The 15,717-nt window shown below is 36.1% G+C and overlaps 1 protein-coding gene across 1 annotated transcript in view; it reads left to right on the top strand.

Annotated features, from left to right (window-relative positions):
* CWC22 (CWC22 spliceosome associated protein homolog) overlaps nt 1-15,717 on the top strand; it is a 98,657-nt gene that overhangs the window by 82,071 nt on the left and 869 nt on the right. Inside the window, exons 14-19 of the mRNA XM_037850050.1 lie at nt 1,118-1,178; nt 3,398-3,475; nt 7,157-7,309; nt 8,655-8,782; nt 10,506-10,607; nt 10,689-10,909. Coding sequence (XP_037705978.1) covers nt 1,118-1,178; nt 3,398-3,475; nt 7,157-7,309; nt 8,655-8,782; nt 10,506-10,607; nt 10,689-10,909 — 743 coding nt within the window. The remainder of the gene's footprint in view (nt 1-1,117; nt 1,179-3,397; nt 3,476-7,156; nt 7,310-8,654; nt 8,783-10,505; nt 10,608-10,688; nt 10,910-15,717) is intronic.

Raw genomic sequence — 15,717 nt, 5'->3', positions numbered from 1 at the left:
TCTTCAGGGAACTATACAGCAGCCAAGTGATTAAAGTTTGAGGAGATTGGGACTTTGAAGGTACTCCAATCTGTTCTACCCTCTCCAGTGGTTGCCAGGCTGCGTTTTCACCATGATTATGGGCTATTGGTTTTTAGACTACCGTGGAACTGGTAAGGGTGAAGGATCGGGTATAGGGCAAGCTAAAATGTCAGAAAGTACACTATTCTTACCAAGACTTAGCTGTTTTTCTTGACTTGGAACTCCCTGGATTTCTGCACTCCTTTGGCTAATTTCCAGAGTTCTGAGAAAGCTGATTCTGATACTTTTGTCCAGTGTTCTTGTTTCTTGGTCATATTTTCATAAACATTTTGTTTTGCTTAAACCACATAATGCATATTCTTTCACCAGTCTTCTGATACAGATTTCAGGCCCTGATATAGTTAGTCTTTTGAAGTTCCATATCATTCTTTTATAAGCCTTACCCAATAATCAGTGATTTCCATGACCAGTTTCTTTAAAGTAAAATAAGATCATAAAGACACCTACAAAGTCATTTGGGTTCAGAATCCTTTCATATTTTACATTTTTTTCCTAGTCTCATAAAAGTGAATTGCCCACATCTTATTCATCCATAGTTAACTTACAGATTTATTTTATTTTGTCTTTCCAAAGAAACAATACTTTTTTCTGTATTTACATGTAATTAAAATTCTCAGTTATAATAAAAACAACCGGCACACACAGGGAACACTTCCCTCTTGGTATACATGCAATTCACTTGGTTGGAGAAACATGGCTGCTTACTGGGAAGTATCTTACTAGGCAGGAGTGTTCAGCATCCCCCACACTTTAGTTGGTACAAGTTAATGGATTTTGTTGATTAATTTGCCAGTTGCTTTAGGGGAGGTTAGGAAAGTTTCTATGCTACTCAAATATATTTCAGTTAACTTTTAGTTATATTTTTTTAAAGCCATATTCTTGTAAAGAGCATGTTTTTCTTTATATACAACAGTAAATGAAATTATGTAAAAATATTATTCAAAACAATTACTAAAGTAAGATTATTGTGTATAAATGAGTACTACAGTTAACTATGCTGTAAGCTTTTAACATATTGTGGCCATTTTGTCTTCAGTTTAGATTTTGAAGAATGTGCTCACAAACTGCTGAAAATGGAGTTTCCTGAGAGTCAAACAGTAAGTTAAAACTTTTGCTTTTCTATTAGGAAACATATTGGTTATAAAAATGTTTAAGACAATTAAGAAACAGGTTTAATGAATTGAAACAATAACTCAGTACTAAATATGTCCAGTGTACATATTTTTAATGTAGGTTTTCTGAAGTTTTAAAATTAAGTCCGAACTTAGGAGTCCTGTGGTGTTTCACAAATGCTGCTTGCTCCAGCAACTGCTTGGATAGGATGTGGGAAGAGAATGAACAGTCCCTGGAGCACCACATTTTATATAGAATCTCTGAGTGGATACCTATAAATTGAATTGTAGCTTAAATGCAATAAGAAATTTGCTCTTTAGTGAATTACCTGGTCCATTTTCTTTGTGCTCTAAGCATTCTTTTGTGCTGGAAATTATAAAGACCATAGCACATGTAGTTTGATTGCTCAAATTAGATATGGAAGAATCTGTGTTATTTTTTTCATTCATTCATTTATTCAACAAAAATGTATTCAGCACATATTACATGTAAAGCACTCTGTAAGATGTTGAGGATTCAGTGATCCATAAAGTACATGTGGCCCCTCTTAACTTTACGGGGCTTGTGGTCTTATTACTCAGTACGCTTTGCTATTTAACGTACCATAGATTCCTAATACCAAGCATAATAAAGACTGGGTTGAATAGATTATCTTGGCTTTTTTTTCTCTAAGTCTTTTCTCATATATATTGCTCCATACCTGTCTACATTTTAGGTTCTTAGAACCTGAACCAAGGCTTCTGGAATTTTCTTTTTCACACCTTGCTTTATATGTGGTAGACATGGCACAGATGCAAAGCAAAGTCTGTTCCATTTTTAGTTCTTCTAGATCTTCTCAACTCTGAGCACATTCACTATTAGGTATAAGTTCTTTGTCTTAAGACTTTAAATATGGTCTGTTAAAGGGGTTGACACACTGTGGCTCCGATCCACAAGTTGTTTTGTTGGAATACAACCACACTCATTTGTTTATGTTGTCTATTGCTGCTTTCACACGACAGCTGCAGATTTGAATAGTTGCAATAGACTATACGGGCTGTGAAACCTAAAATATTTACTACATGACCCTTTACAGAAAAGGTTTCCTGACCTTTTCTAGAATATAGATTTATTCTTGAAATGCCATGGTATGGAATTTTGAGAAAAATTTTTTTTTTTTTTTTTCAAATTTAGAAGTTTTTTTTTCTCCTTTTGAAGTTTGCTTATTGTTGTAGTAATAATGGCTTACCTATTTGTACTCTGACTTCACGTGACATCATTCAGAAATAAATTGGCAAATTAAATTTTTAAAATTATAATTGGGACTGAAATTACTATATGATCTTGTCACATTATTTGAGGAATATAATTAAACCATTATAAATTTTATTAATATTAATCTAGAAGATAGTGTTCTAGAACTCACCTCAACATATTTTGATAACATTTAGAAGACTGTCTTAGTGTATCTATTTTAATGCATATGGTTACTCAAAAGACTCACCTAAAATCACTGTAATACTTAATTAAAATGTTAAAATATTTAATTATTGTAAGCCACAGGGAATAACTCTTGTAATTGTATTTAGTCTGGGAGAGAAAGTAATTTGTTTTGCAAGTAATGCTGACTTTATTAGCAATGCTGTCAGCATATTACCATGTTTTCTTGTTTAAAACCCAATTAACTGCTATATTATTGTAAAACACAAAGTTGGTAGAAAAGTTAAAATGCATTTTAATATATCAAGTTAACATAATGTGGCAGAGTTCAGAAAAGCCTCATTTTAAGTTTTCAGTGTGATATAACTTGTCTCGTTTTGCCTTTTCATACTAACTAAATATATTCCTTGGTAATTGAGATGTTCTGTTTGGGAGATGTACTGTTAGATGTGATGCTAGTGAATCTATATTTAAAGAATTCTTCATGGAATCCTTTTAGAATATAGAATCATCAGTCTCTCCCTGTTTTATCTCTTCCATATACAAGTTTTCTTTAAGTGGTCCGTACTTATATGAATTAGAATTTTATAATCAGCTTAATTAGTGTGAATGGTTATAGAGGCTGTCAGGCAGACAGAAGTCTTTAAAAACCTTATAAGCTTAAAAGATTTGCTCTTTGTAAAATGTTATAGAAAAATTCTGGCAGCCTCTATCATACTGGTAAATTATCATACAGCATGGAATCCTTGTTTTGAATCATTAAAGCAATTTTTTTTCCAAATAGAAAGAACTCTGCAACATGATACTTGATTGCTGTGCCCAACAAAGGACATATGAGAAATTTTTTGGCTTATTAGCAGGGGTGAGTTCCAGCCTTGTTTTTCATGTTGAAATTTAACAGAAGCACTAACTGAATTATTGCCACCAACACTGTGAATTAATGTCCCTGCTTTGTGGTGTGGGTCTAATAAAACACCATAACTACTAAAAACAACTTGTTCTCCCCTTTCTTCAGATTTCCCATGAGTGGAACTTTTTCCTTTCCTTTCCTTTTTGAAATGCTTTTGCTTTGCCAATCACTTTTTTTTTTTTTTTTTTTTTTTTTTTTTTTGGAGGAGAAAAGAATTTATTTACGATCTTGCAAGATGGGGCGTCCAGCCAAACACGCGGAAGGCTGGCGCGCCAGAGGAAGAGAATGGCGATGTTTAAATCTCCTACTCCTAATTCGCAAGTCCCTCCCCTGTTTCCCCATTGACTGGGTACTACAGAGGTTACAGCCTATCCGAGAACACTAACTAATTCATCTTTTGAGATTTTAATTTGTACAGCCAATCCCAGAGAGCCAACTAGCTCATTATTGAGATTTTGAACTGATTAGCCAATGCCCCCCCCCTAAATTTTTATTTTTTTTGCTGTGAGTTCCCGCCTCTGATACTACCTCATGTCTCTTTACATCAGGCAGATTCTCTCTTCTCTTTGTCTGGGGCTTGTTTAAACTGGTTTTGCCTCCATTTCCCTTATTCCATGCTGTCTCTATGTGAAAACGAAACTTATTCCTTTCTTACAGATTCCCTCCTCTTTTTTTTTTAAACACTTTTAGTTTTCACATTTTAGATTCTCAAATTTGCTAAGGGCTTTTTTACATTCCTCATCGTAGGGATCTTTCTTATTTTTGATTCTAGTGGTTTTGATGGCTTTTTGAACTAGCCTTTGAGCACACGGGATTATGTAGCACCCAGCTGTTATAAACATTTTGGCTGGAATGATAAGGAAAATTAAAATAGATGTTGCAATTCCTTTCCATTTCTCGAACCAATTTTCCAACCATTCTATGAGTGGGTTGTTAATGCTAGAATTCTTTTCTAGTTTCTGAAATAAGGCTGTTAAGCCTTGTAGGGCTTTGGTGATAGTTTCATTAGGTGCGGTATTATTGGGGATGAATGTGCGACAATTTCCCCCAACTATAGCACAGATGCCTCCTTTTTCAGCTAGCATTATGTCTAGGGCCATTCTGTTCTCCCATGCCATTCGGCTAGTGGCATCTAACTGTTCTGCTATTTTTTTTAATGACATTCCTGGTATAGTTGATAAATTTTAGCTGATGATTGACATTTTTATTGATGGTGACCCACCAGAATAAGGATGATTTAAATTCTGCAGCTAATTGATTTCTAGCTTTAAACTCATTAGGAACTTTCTGGGGAACCCCTATACTATCTACAAACATTTTTTTATTGAAGGAACTAGGTACACTTTGTACATTTTTCTTTTCTACTTTGCCTTGGGTTGGTACTTTATTACTTTCAAATGACAGGGTAAATGAGATAGCCAATTGAACCAGAGCACAGGTTTCTCCCCACCTTTCAGGTAGTGTTGGCCAGAGGATGCCCTTCCCACAGTACCACCAGAGGTCTGCTCGGGGTATAGTTAGGCTGGAGAAGTTGCCAGTACTATCCTTGCTCACATTCCACACCTGTGTACACAAAGCCATGGTACCAAGATCCTGGAGCCCTTCTTCCCATCTGGAGAGACAGGCAGAGTGGTTTCCAGGACCAAGGTGAGACGCTGGTATGGCTTTGACACTTCCCTCCTGGACTGGAGGGAAAAGGGAGGACAACGTACTACAACTTTCACCAGGAGTAGCATTTTGAAAGAGGAGTGTTATACATTTAAACTCCCTTTCATGCTTTTTCATCCCCAAGGGGAAGGGCATAATCTGAACAGTGGGTTGTTTAGTTGCACAAGCAAACAGTTACTTCTGTTTAGACTCTGGATGGTATGTTTGCCCCATTCTACCCAGGCATTTGTATTTCCATAACCTGTCTCTATTTCTGTGGTTTGCTTTAAGTCTTTGGCCTTAAGTATTCTAATGACCTTGGGGTCAATTTGTACTGGAGAGTTAAATTCCAGCCAAGTTTCCCTTAATGGTTTTTCCTCCAACCTGGGTTAAGACCCATCCCTCATACTGTGTGGTCCACCAAGCAGTGTTCCAAGGATAACAGGGGTTAGGTGTCTCATAAGTTATACTCTCAAATGTTCGCCCCCCAACAATCTTGCTTTCTATTTGAACAGTCTGCTTACATAAATGCTTATATTCCTCCCTCAGTTGTTGCTGATGTTTTAGATTTTTACAGCTCATTTCTTGACAAACATCAAATTGTACAGTTTGAGACTTTAAGCCTTTGACTACACTTATAACCAGCTTAGCAGAACCTGTTACTCCTTGAATATAGAACATTATGATCAGCATAAGCAATTTCATCATTAAGCTATACACAGAGCACAATGCAAACATAGGGTTTAATCCAGCCCTTTCTCCCTTCTAATATGTTCCTTTAACTGTTGCCTATTTAAAGTGATCCTTAGGGGATCTGAGGTAGGAGTCACTTTCCAGGATTCGGGTTGAGTTGCTGGATACTTATCGTCTGGTTCAGGCACCGGTCCCTTCACTCGTGTGTAATGAGTCCAGCCTCTTTCTGCCGTTCGGACTGCCGTCTTAGTTGTCAGCAAGACTTGATAGGGTCCTTCCCAGATCAGTTGAAGTTTGGATTCTTTCCACGACTGGATCAGAACCCAGCTGCCAGGCTGATGTCAATGGGCAGCAAATTCAAGAGGCAGGGTCTGAGCCAGCAGTCCACGGTGCCTTTTTTTTTTTTCCATTTTTCACACTATTGTGAAACTGCACACAATTGCCCAGCTTTAGAGTACACACAAACTAGAATACGCTTGGTCCGTGCACGGAGTTGCCTGGTTAACCAGAGGCAGGCCTTTTCTTTTTCCCCCTTTTCTCATCCACAACTGGCAGATCCAAGCATCTGGTCTCGGGCCCTTTAGCTGCCGGAGTTGGGCCCCCAATGGCGGAGTCCGAGACCGCTCAATCAGCGGGGCGCGCCTTCCCTTTGTCCACCTCGGGGGTCCCCCTCCGAAGCTTTGGATCCCGGACGAGCCCCCAAGTTGTCGGAAATAAAGTGGTACCTGTAAGGGAATAAACGCTCTCTCGGTTCTGGAGGAGAAAAGAATTTATTTACGATCTTGCAAGATGGGGCGTCCAGCCAAACACGCGGAAGGCTGGCGCCGCCAATCACTTTTTCAGAATTTTTTGAAATTCTGCATGCTTTCTAACAGTTTCCCAATAAAGGACAATTAAATGCTGTCTTGGAAAATCTCAAAGCAGTTTCTGAAGTCAAATACATGTTCAAGCAGCACAAATCAAGCTTGAACTAAATTATCTTTTAAATCCAAACTCCATTTCACTGAGTAGAAATGTATTTGTAGCATATGCAAATGTATGTGTCTATGATTAGCTACATGTGAAACTTTGTTTTAGCATATAAATCCCAGATAGATAGGAACTATATATATTAATTTTTTTTTGAGCATCTCATCAGACAGCATAAAAAAATTAAGTGATATGATATGTGTTGTTTGAAGATAATACAAAATAGCTACCTATTTGTGATTCAGTAAATTTAGGAAGATTTAATATGTTCATAATGGTGTGTCCTTTCCATTTTTATTGACATTTGATATCTTTACTTATTAGCGTTTTTGCCTGCTAAAAAAAGAATACATGGAATCTTTTGAAAGTATATTCAAAGAACAGTATGACACCATCCACCGCTTGGAAACAAACAAATTGAGAAATGTTGCTAAGATGTTTGCTCACCTTTTATACACTGATTCACTTCCTTGGAGTGTAAGTAAATGGTTCAGTATTTATTCTTTTTTTCTAATCCCCTGTTATTCTCAACTAGGTATTAAGTATAATATAGCTATACTTTTCTTATTTAGGAAATGAGCTTTAAAAAGAAATGGCTAGCAAATGTATACCATGACCACTATCTTTGAGATTATATATGGGATCAAAAAGCTGAATAGACTATACACACACACACTCTTACATATGAGAATAAGAAATACCATCCTAGATTATATTACCAGTGCTTTTTAATAGTGATGGCTTATGTACACAAACATGCCTGCACACTCATATATACATACACCACTATTTTGGTGGCATTGCTTCTCTGAGCTGCTCCTGTTTTCTTTGGGAGTAATGTCCATGATTCCTCAAATTAGGACATCAGAGGAGTGATTGTCCTAGCAGGCTGTGTCGTTTTACCAGTTGCTGAAGTACGGTAAGCCATAGGGAGGAGTTCTTGCAGTTCTTGATAAAAAAAAAAAATATGCACTGGTTTGGAATTTGCAATGCATTCATTAAACTGTCCTTTAGTATACAACTACTATTTGTTCAGCAACCATTTGTGGAGCCACCCACTATGTGCCAGTCACTGAGACAGGGGCTTGGGATCCAAAGTGAATTAGATATTGCCACTTCTTTCAAGGAGCTTACCACATAAAAGAAGAGGTAAAACATACCCAATGATAGCAATAATAAAAAAGTAGTAAGTTAAAAGAAAAGCAATGTTGCTAAAGAAAAGAGTTACATTGTAGAATACCTTAATCTGAGAGTAGAATGAGGCAACAACATGACTTATCTAATAAACATTGGCTAGATTTTTATATTACTCTTAAGTACTAATTTTGTCCAGCTACATTAATAGGCATTTGTGAGCTGACCCAGTAGTGATCATTTCCAACTTCTTGATTTTCTCTTTGGAAAAATGAAATCTAAGTTTTAAACTGTTGACTAACAAATGAAGCTGCTTTTCTTTTTATTTGCCCTTAAAAATCTCTCCATGAGCTTCAGTGTTTGAGCCCCCATCTTAGTATTCAGAATAAGCTATCACTCTTTTTTTACTCTTTTCATGTATTATATGTGCTATACAAAACATAATGCTCTAAGATGCATTTTGCCTCAAACCATCATACATGCCACATTTTGATGAGTGAGGTTTAGGAAATAGCAGTTTTTGCTTCAACATTATACACAAAAGACACAGTATTCCTCAAGAAAGAGAATGAATATTTCTGTAGCATCTTAAAACATTGAAAATTAGTTTGAAAAGTAGTCTTAAACTTTGCTAAGGAATAATACATATCAGCAGCTTAAGGGTATCTTTTTTTTTTTTAATTTTCAGGTTCTTGAATGTATAAAGCTGAGTGAAGAAACCACTACATCATCCAGTAGAATTTTTGTCAAAATATTTTTTCAGGAACTGTGTGAATACATGGGTCTTCCCAAACTTAATGCAAGATTAAAGGATGAGTAAGTATTGTTAAGCATTTTTTATTCTTCCTGTGTTTCCCCCATTTTTGCAGAAGTAAGTCCACACTTGGTTGTAAAAGCAAAAGAGTTAAGCCCAGTAGGACTTTGTTCATCCTTTAGTCACTACCCTCAATCTCCTGTTCTTTGGCACAGGACAACATGCTACTTTTAATGGTGATTTTTTAGTCCATGTGGAGAGAATGATGCAGTATTAATGCCTCTTTATTTAGTTAGAACAAACTAAATTATTTTTGTATGTTCACTGGAATTCTCTAGTATTGAGTATTTGCAGGTTTATTTTAATTTTAACTCTAATTTTGAGCCTTAGAATGATAATTTTTATTAATAGAAAATTGTGAATCTGTGCAGATACATATCAATTATGTAATCATAACATTATTACACTCAACTAGAGTTTTATTCCAAGGCTACAGAATCCCTTTCTCAACTTCATTTCCTTTTTTATTTAGATTGTCCATTGCCACTTAGCTTCTATTTCATTCACACTGCTAAAATCATCCTTTCAGATATCTCAGAGGATGTGAGGGCGATCTGGCTGTGACATCTGTCACCCCATTGATCGCCAGGGTTGATTTGGCTGATCTGGCTGGCTAGGCCCTTCCTCCCTCACCTCTCCATGTGCATCCCTCCCAAAGCTGCGCCCTCGGTCGAAGAGCACGACCTTCCCTGCTAGAGGAGGACCGTTCTTCGGTCAAGGGTATACGAGTAGCTGCGCTCCCCTGCTAGAACCTCCAAACAAGCTCTCAAATATCTCAGAAACCACCTGCCAAATCCAGTAGTCTCTCTCAGTCCTCATGCTGCCTGACTTCTCTGCCTCACATATTTGGACACTTGCTCACGGTGGATTCTCACTTTTTTTTTTCATTGTACTTCTCTTATTCTTAGTCTCCTAACCCCTCCAATATTAAAGTTCACTAGAAGTCCGTCTGAGTTCTATGTGCTGTCCCTGGGCTACCCCATCCACTTCTCTTGGCTTCATATACTTACTTGGTCTCTGTCTACTTTCCAGGCTCATCTACCTCCCTCTCCAGCAAGCATTTTTCTAGCTGTACTAATTGCCCAGCTTGTTAAGCAGGGCTGGCTCTTTCATGCTTCCTTGCCTCTGTTTCCACTGTTGGAAATCCCTTACATTTTTTTTTCTGTCTAGCAAGCTCTTAATCATTCTTCTTAAATGTCACATCTTTCTGTGAAACCAATTTCCCCGATTCCTCTGGTTAGTCATCTAGTCATGGCATTCAGTACATGTCCAAAGCCATGTTGTACTGTTAATGTTTTTCTTTGTTTCTAGAAGCTGTGATTACATGCTCCTTCATTCTTGGAATCTCCCTTTTATTGGCCATTCGTCCTCCTCCCTGAGTGCCTTACACAGTGCTGTATATGCATTTATGTATATATGTGCACAGTTGTGTTTTTTTTCCTTTTCTCTGCATACACACACACACAATTTACATACGTATACATATATGTGTATAAAGGTCGGAAAATAACTTCACTGTTGTCTAATTATAGAAGTTTAACAAATTATGACTTGACCCTACTCATTTCATTTAGAAAGCATGTAGCCTAACCTAATGAATGACAGAAACCACTTAGTTTATGTTCATTTGCTACTTAACATAGAGAAAATCTGAAAAATGATTGTTTTAAGGATTTTCTGCCTTTTACTAATAAGCAACCTATTTTCTTGTTCATTTTTTTTTAGAACATTACAGCCATTCTTTGAAGGTTTATTACCCCGAGATAATCCAAGAAATACTCGATTTGCCATCAACTTCTTTACATCTATAGGTCTTGGAGGTTTAACGTAAGGTTTATTTTCAGCTTACAAAATTATCTCAGAGTTGCCTTTGAAGCAGAATCTAACAGAGATTATGTTTTTAAATAGGGATGAATTGCGTGAGCATCTCAAAAATACACCAAAGGTCATCGTGACCCAGAAACCAGATGTTGAGCAAAATAAATCCTCTCCTTCCTCTTCCTCTTCTGCATCCTCCTCTTCAGAGTCTGACTCCTCCGATTCTGAATCTGACAGCAGTGACAGCAGTTCAGGATCTTCCAGTGAGGAGAGCGATTCTTCAGCTACCAGTAGTCATAGTTCTGCCTCAGGTATTGAAATGCATTGCTAATTTATCTTGTACTTTTCTAACAAATATATATTGCTAGTGATATTTATCATGAGGGAAAAAAATAATTTGATTACTTATTTAATTATTTTAGGGTTCAATTGTTTAAAAGCCACAGTTAATAATTTAAATGATCATCTAGTGTTGTTGCAGTCTGTAGAATATAACCACATTTATAATGCTGAGGTTTTTTTCTAGAATCCTCTTCATACAATTGAACATATTTCATTGGCAGATAATGTATTTGAGTGATGATGAAAATGTCGTTCATAATGTCTGTAACCTAGTTTATAGGAGCCTTCTGACATTTACATTTTTTAAAAATTTTAATTCTTTCTTTATAATAGTAAAGTTGTAAGTTAGGAATTGGCATATACCATACATGGAGTGCACACCTCGTATGTATATGACTATACAAATTTTCATAAAGAGAACATATCCATGTAACTAGCACCCAGATCAAGATTTGCCAGCACCCCAAAAGCCCTCCTGTACCCTTTCCCAGTTACTACCACCCTTCCCATCCACTTCTCCATGGCAACTCCTCTTCTGATTTCTAAATCCATTCATTTTACCTGTTTTTAATTTCAGAATTATACATTACAAACTCTTTTATATGTTGCTTATTTCTTTCAGTATTGTTTTTGTGATATTCATCTGTACCATTGCATTTGATTTTAGTTCTTTCATTTCACATTGCTATATAGTTTTCCACTGTATGAATATACCACAGTTTATGTGTCTTTTCTACCCCTGATGAATATTTAGGTTTACGAACAGTGCTGTCGTGAATATTCTTATATGTATCATTTGGTGACCACATACATACATACATACACACACACACACACAGAGACCCACACATAGACCTACATATACACACTTGCAGATTTCAGTTGGATATATACCTAGAAGTGGAATCACTGGTTCAGAGTGTATGTGTATTTAGCTTTTGTATATACTGCCAGTTTTCCAAATGGTTATTCCAATTTACACTCACACTAGCCATGTGAGAGTTCCAAAACCTTCTGTTCTCACCAACACTTCAGATAAGCCACCTTTTTCATTTTAGCCATTCTGATGGGTATACATTATGGTTTTAATTTGCATTTCCTTGATCACTAATCACATTGATCACCATTTTGTGTTTTATTGACCATTTGGGTATTTTCTATTTGTTAAGTGGCTGATAAGTCTTTTGCTCATTTTTTTATTGTTGTCTTTTGTATTGATTTGTAGGAGTTCTTTATGTATTCTGGATATATGTCTTTTCTCTCATATATGTATTACAAATAATTAGTCCTACTTTTGTCTCTCCTGCCCTGCAAGGTTGCCAGAAGCTCTGCTGGTATCTGTGTCCCTCTGTAGTAGCCTTGTTCCTAGCAAGACCCCAAATCAGCAAATGTTCCCAGGGAAAAAGTGGCTGTAAAACATCAGCTTGCTTTTCCATGGTTCTGTCCTCTCCTGAGTCTTGGCCCATCAGTCTTTGTTTTTTCACCAGCTCTCTGAGCCTTTATTTATTTATTTTGTAACTTTTTATTTTGATTGAATTTTACTCTTGTAGAAAAGTTGCAGAAATAGTACAGAGAATTCCTACATACTAGTTACCCTGCATAACCATAGTTCAATAATTAAAACCAGGAAATTAATATAGGAACAATACTGTTATCTAATTTATTGATCTTATTTGAATTTCACCAGTTTTTCCACTAATGCCTTTTTCCCTTTTCCAGGATCCTACTTGCATTTAATTGTATTTCTCTTTAGTCTCTTAGAATCTATGATACTTCCTCATGCTTTCCTTGTTTTTAATGACCATGACACTTTTGAAGTCTACTGGTCGTACATTTTATAAACTGTCTCTCAGTATGAATTTGTCTGATATTGTCTTATGATTAGAACGCGGTTATGCATTTTTGGCAAGAATACCACAGAAATGATGTGGTGCGCTTTTTAGTGCATCTTATCAAGGGATTCATAATACTGATTTGTCTTGTTATTGGTGTCATTAACCTTGATCACTTGGTTAAGGTAGTAACTTCTGGGTTTCTTTGGAGAAAGTATTTATCTCTTTTGTAAAAGTAATAAATACCTTATAGGGAGACAATTGATGGCAAGCAAATATCCTCTTTCTCCTCAAACTTTCACTCATTAATCTTGGCGTCCGTCTTTAGATCTGGTTTGTACCAGTTATTACCATGGTGTTTGTCTAATGGTAATTTTTCTAATTCTCTCATTTCTTCTACATTTATTCATTGAAATTCCTCTGTAAAAAATAGTCTTCCCCTCTCCCCCATTTATTTATTTATTCATTGTATATTTATATCACTATAGATTCATGGAAATTTATTTTATTCTATGGGTTAAAATCCAATACTGTCATTTACTTTGTTCAGATTTTCTAAAAAGGTCTGTGTTGCTTTCCCTAAGGTCAGCTCTGCTTTTTTCCACCATAGTATCTTAGTATTGTCCACTCATCCAAAATGTGTACCATTTTTTGTTGTTGTTGTTGTTTTTTTGTTACGCCATTTTTCAGAGAAGCAGCACTTTTCCCTGTAGCCTTAGGTTAGGGACACACTCTTGTTCCCTAGCTTGTTATCCTTCAAGGTGTTTTAGATATTGTGTGGGATCCAGAATTGTGGGGCTCTAGCATTTTATATTATCAGAGCAAGATTCCATTTACTCACAGGAAGTCTTATTTTTGAATTAAATCGTACCAACACTGTTCATTTAACATTCATCTCTTTTAATTCTAAGGAATTTCTTTCATGGTATCGGCTTTGAGAACAGATGATAACACAGCATGAATTGCTGCAATAAGGAAGCATGCTGATTCAAAATTAATTTCCTTTGTCAAACAATTTCAGTACAGGACTTTTTATTTTATTAATAATATATCAAATATCATAAAAGCAGTATGAACTGCTCCAAAATTAGACAACTGTAAAGCACACTTAACCAAATGAGAGGAAATCTTGTATTGTTAGATGGGTAGGGTTTTAATGTAGTGTACACTGATTGTAGTGTAGATTCAGGTTGGAGAGACACTGCTTTAGTGCAGAGCCAGATGGTTTCTGCTTGGGTAGCTCAGCTCACTTGAGCTGCTTTATAGGAACCAGAAAAGTGCATCCTTAGTGCAAACCAACTGACTATATAGTGTGCCAAGGCTAAGCATTTGGCAGAAGAAATAGAAGTTGGTACAGTGAGATTTGGGTAGAGCTAGAGCAAGGATAGTCAATTTTCCACCATATTTTCTTCTTTCCATATGATTTTTCACAGAAGTATTGGTCATCTTTGTGCCTTTGATTTATGTACCCAAAATATATAACACAGAAAGCGCTAAAATTTTGAGAAGAGTTTTCTCAGAAACCAAACCTTGGTGATTCATGTAAAGCTTACAATTGTATGTCTTAATATAGTTTCTTTCACTACTGCAGTTAGCACCTCTCTGCTAATACATGAGAGCAGAACTGTTGCTTTCATAGAAAGAGTTTTTAATTGAAAAATATACATACATGTTGTTTTTTTATAATGTTTTCTTTTTTTTAATAATTCAATTTTATTGAGATATATTCACATACCATGCAGTCATACAAAGCATATAGTCAGTTCACAGTACCACTATATAGTTGTGTGTCCATCACCAAAATTAATTTTTGAACATTTTCATTACCACACACACAAAGGTAGTAAGAATAAAAATTAAAGTGAAAAAGAACAATTAAAGTAAAAAGGAACACTGGGTGTTTTTTGTTTTTTGTTTTTTGTTTTTGTGCCCCCGTTTTTCTATTCATCCGTCCGTACACTGGACAAAGGGGAGTACAATCCACATGACTTTCCCAATCACACTGTCACCCTTCATAAGCTACACTGTTATATAATCATCTTCAAGATTCAGAGGTTCTGGGTTGTCGTTTGATAGTTTCAGATATTTACTGCTAGCTATTCCAATTCATTAGAACCTAAAAAGGGTTATCTATATTGTGTGTAAGAGTGCTCACTAGAGTGACCTCTCGGCTCCTTTTGGAATCTCTCAGCCATTGAAACTTATTTCATTTCATTTCACATCCCCCTTTTGGTCAAGAAGATGTTCTCCATCCCACAATGCTGGGTCCACATTCCTCCCCAGGAGTCATATTCCACATTGCCAGGGGTATTTACACCCCTGGATGTCAGATCCCACGTAGTGGAGAGGGCAGTGATTTCATCTGCCAAGTTAGCTTAGCTAGAGAGAGAGGGCCACATCTGAGCAACAAAGAGGCATTCGGGAGGAGACACTTAGGCACAATTATAAGCAGGCCTAGCCTCTTCTTTGGAGTAACAGACATACATGTTGTTAAGCAAACCCAATTGTCCCAATTCTTAACACCATTATGAAGTGGTATCACTGATTTGTGTGATCACTGTATTTTGGTTATGTACCAGATCTGACATAATGTTTTATATGACACAAATGCACATGGGCTGGAATTTCAATTCTAAGTGAAAATGTACCATTCTAATCAATTTCACAAAATCTTTTACAATGTTTGTTATGGTTACTTTATTTAAAGTTCCTATTTTCTGTCTTGAGTCTAATGATCAAAACTGTACTTTGGTAACTAATGTTGAAATATATTGTTTACTCTTTGAAAATCATACATTTTGTTAAATGTTTTGTCATCAGATTTCCAATCAATTCGGCTTTGCTTTCATTATGTTTTGATGAATAAACATAGATATCAGTAAATATGATTTGTAAAATGATGAAATTGAGATTGAAATAACTGACTGTGTTTCATTTTACATGTG

The sequence above is a fragment of the Choloepus didactylus genome, chromosome 9 (genome assembly GCF_015220235.1).
Source record: "Choloepus didactylus isolate mChoDid1 chromosome 9, mChoDid1.pri, whole genome shotgun sequence".
In the NCBI taxonomy this organism is placed as follows: domain Eukaryota; kingdom Metazoa; phylum Chordata; class Mammalia; order Pilosa; family Megalonychidae; genus Choloepus; species Choloepus didactylus.
This window is presented reverse-complemented; position numbering and strand designations above follow the sequence as displayed.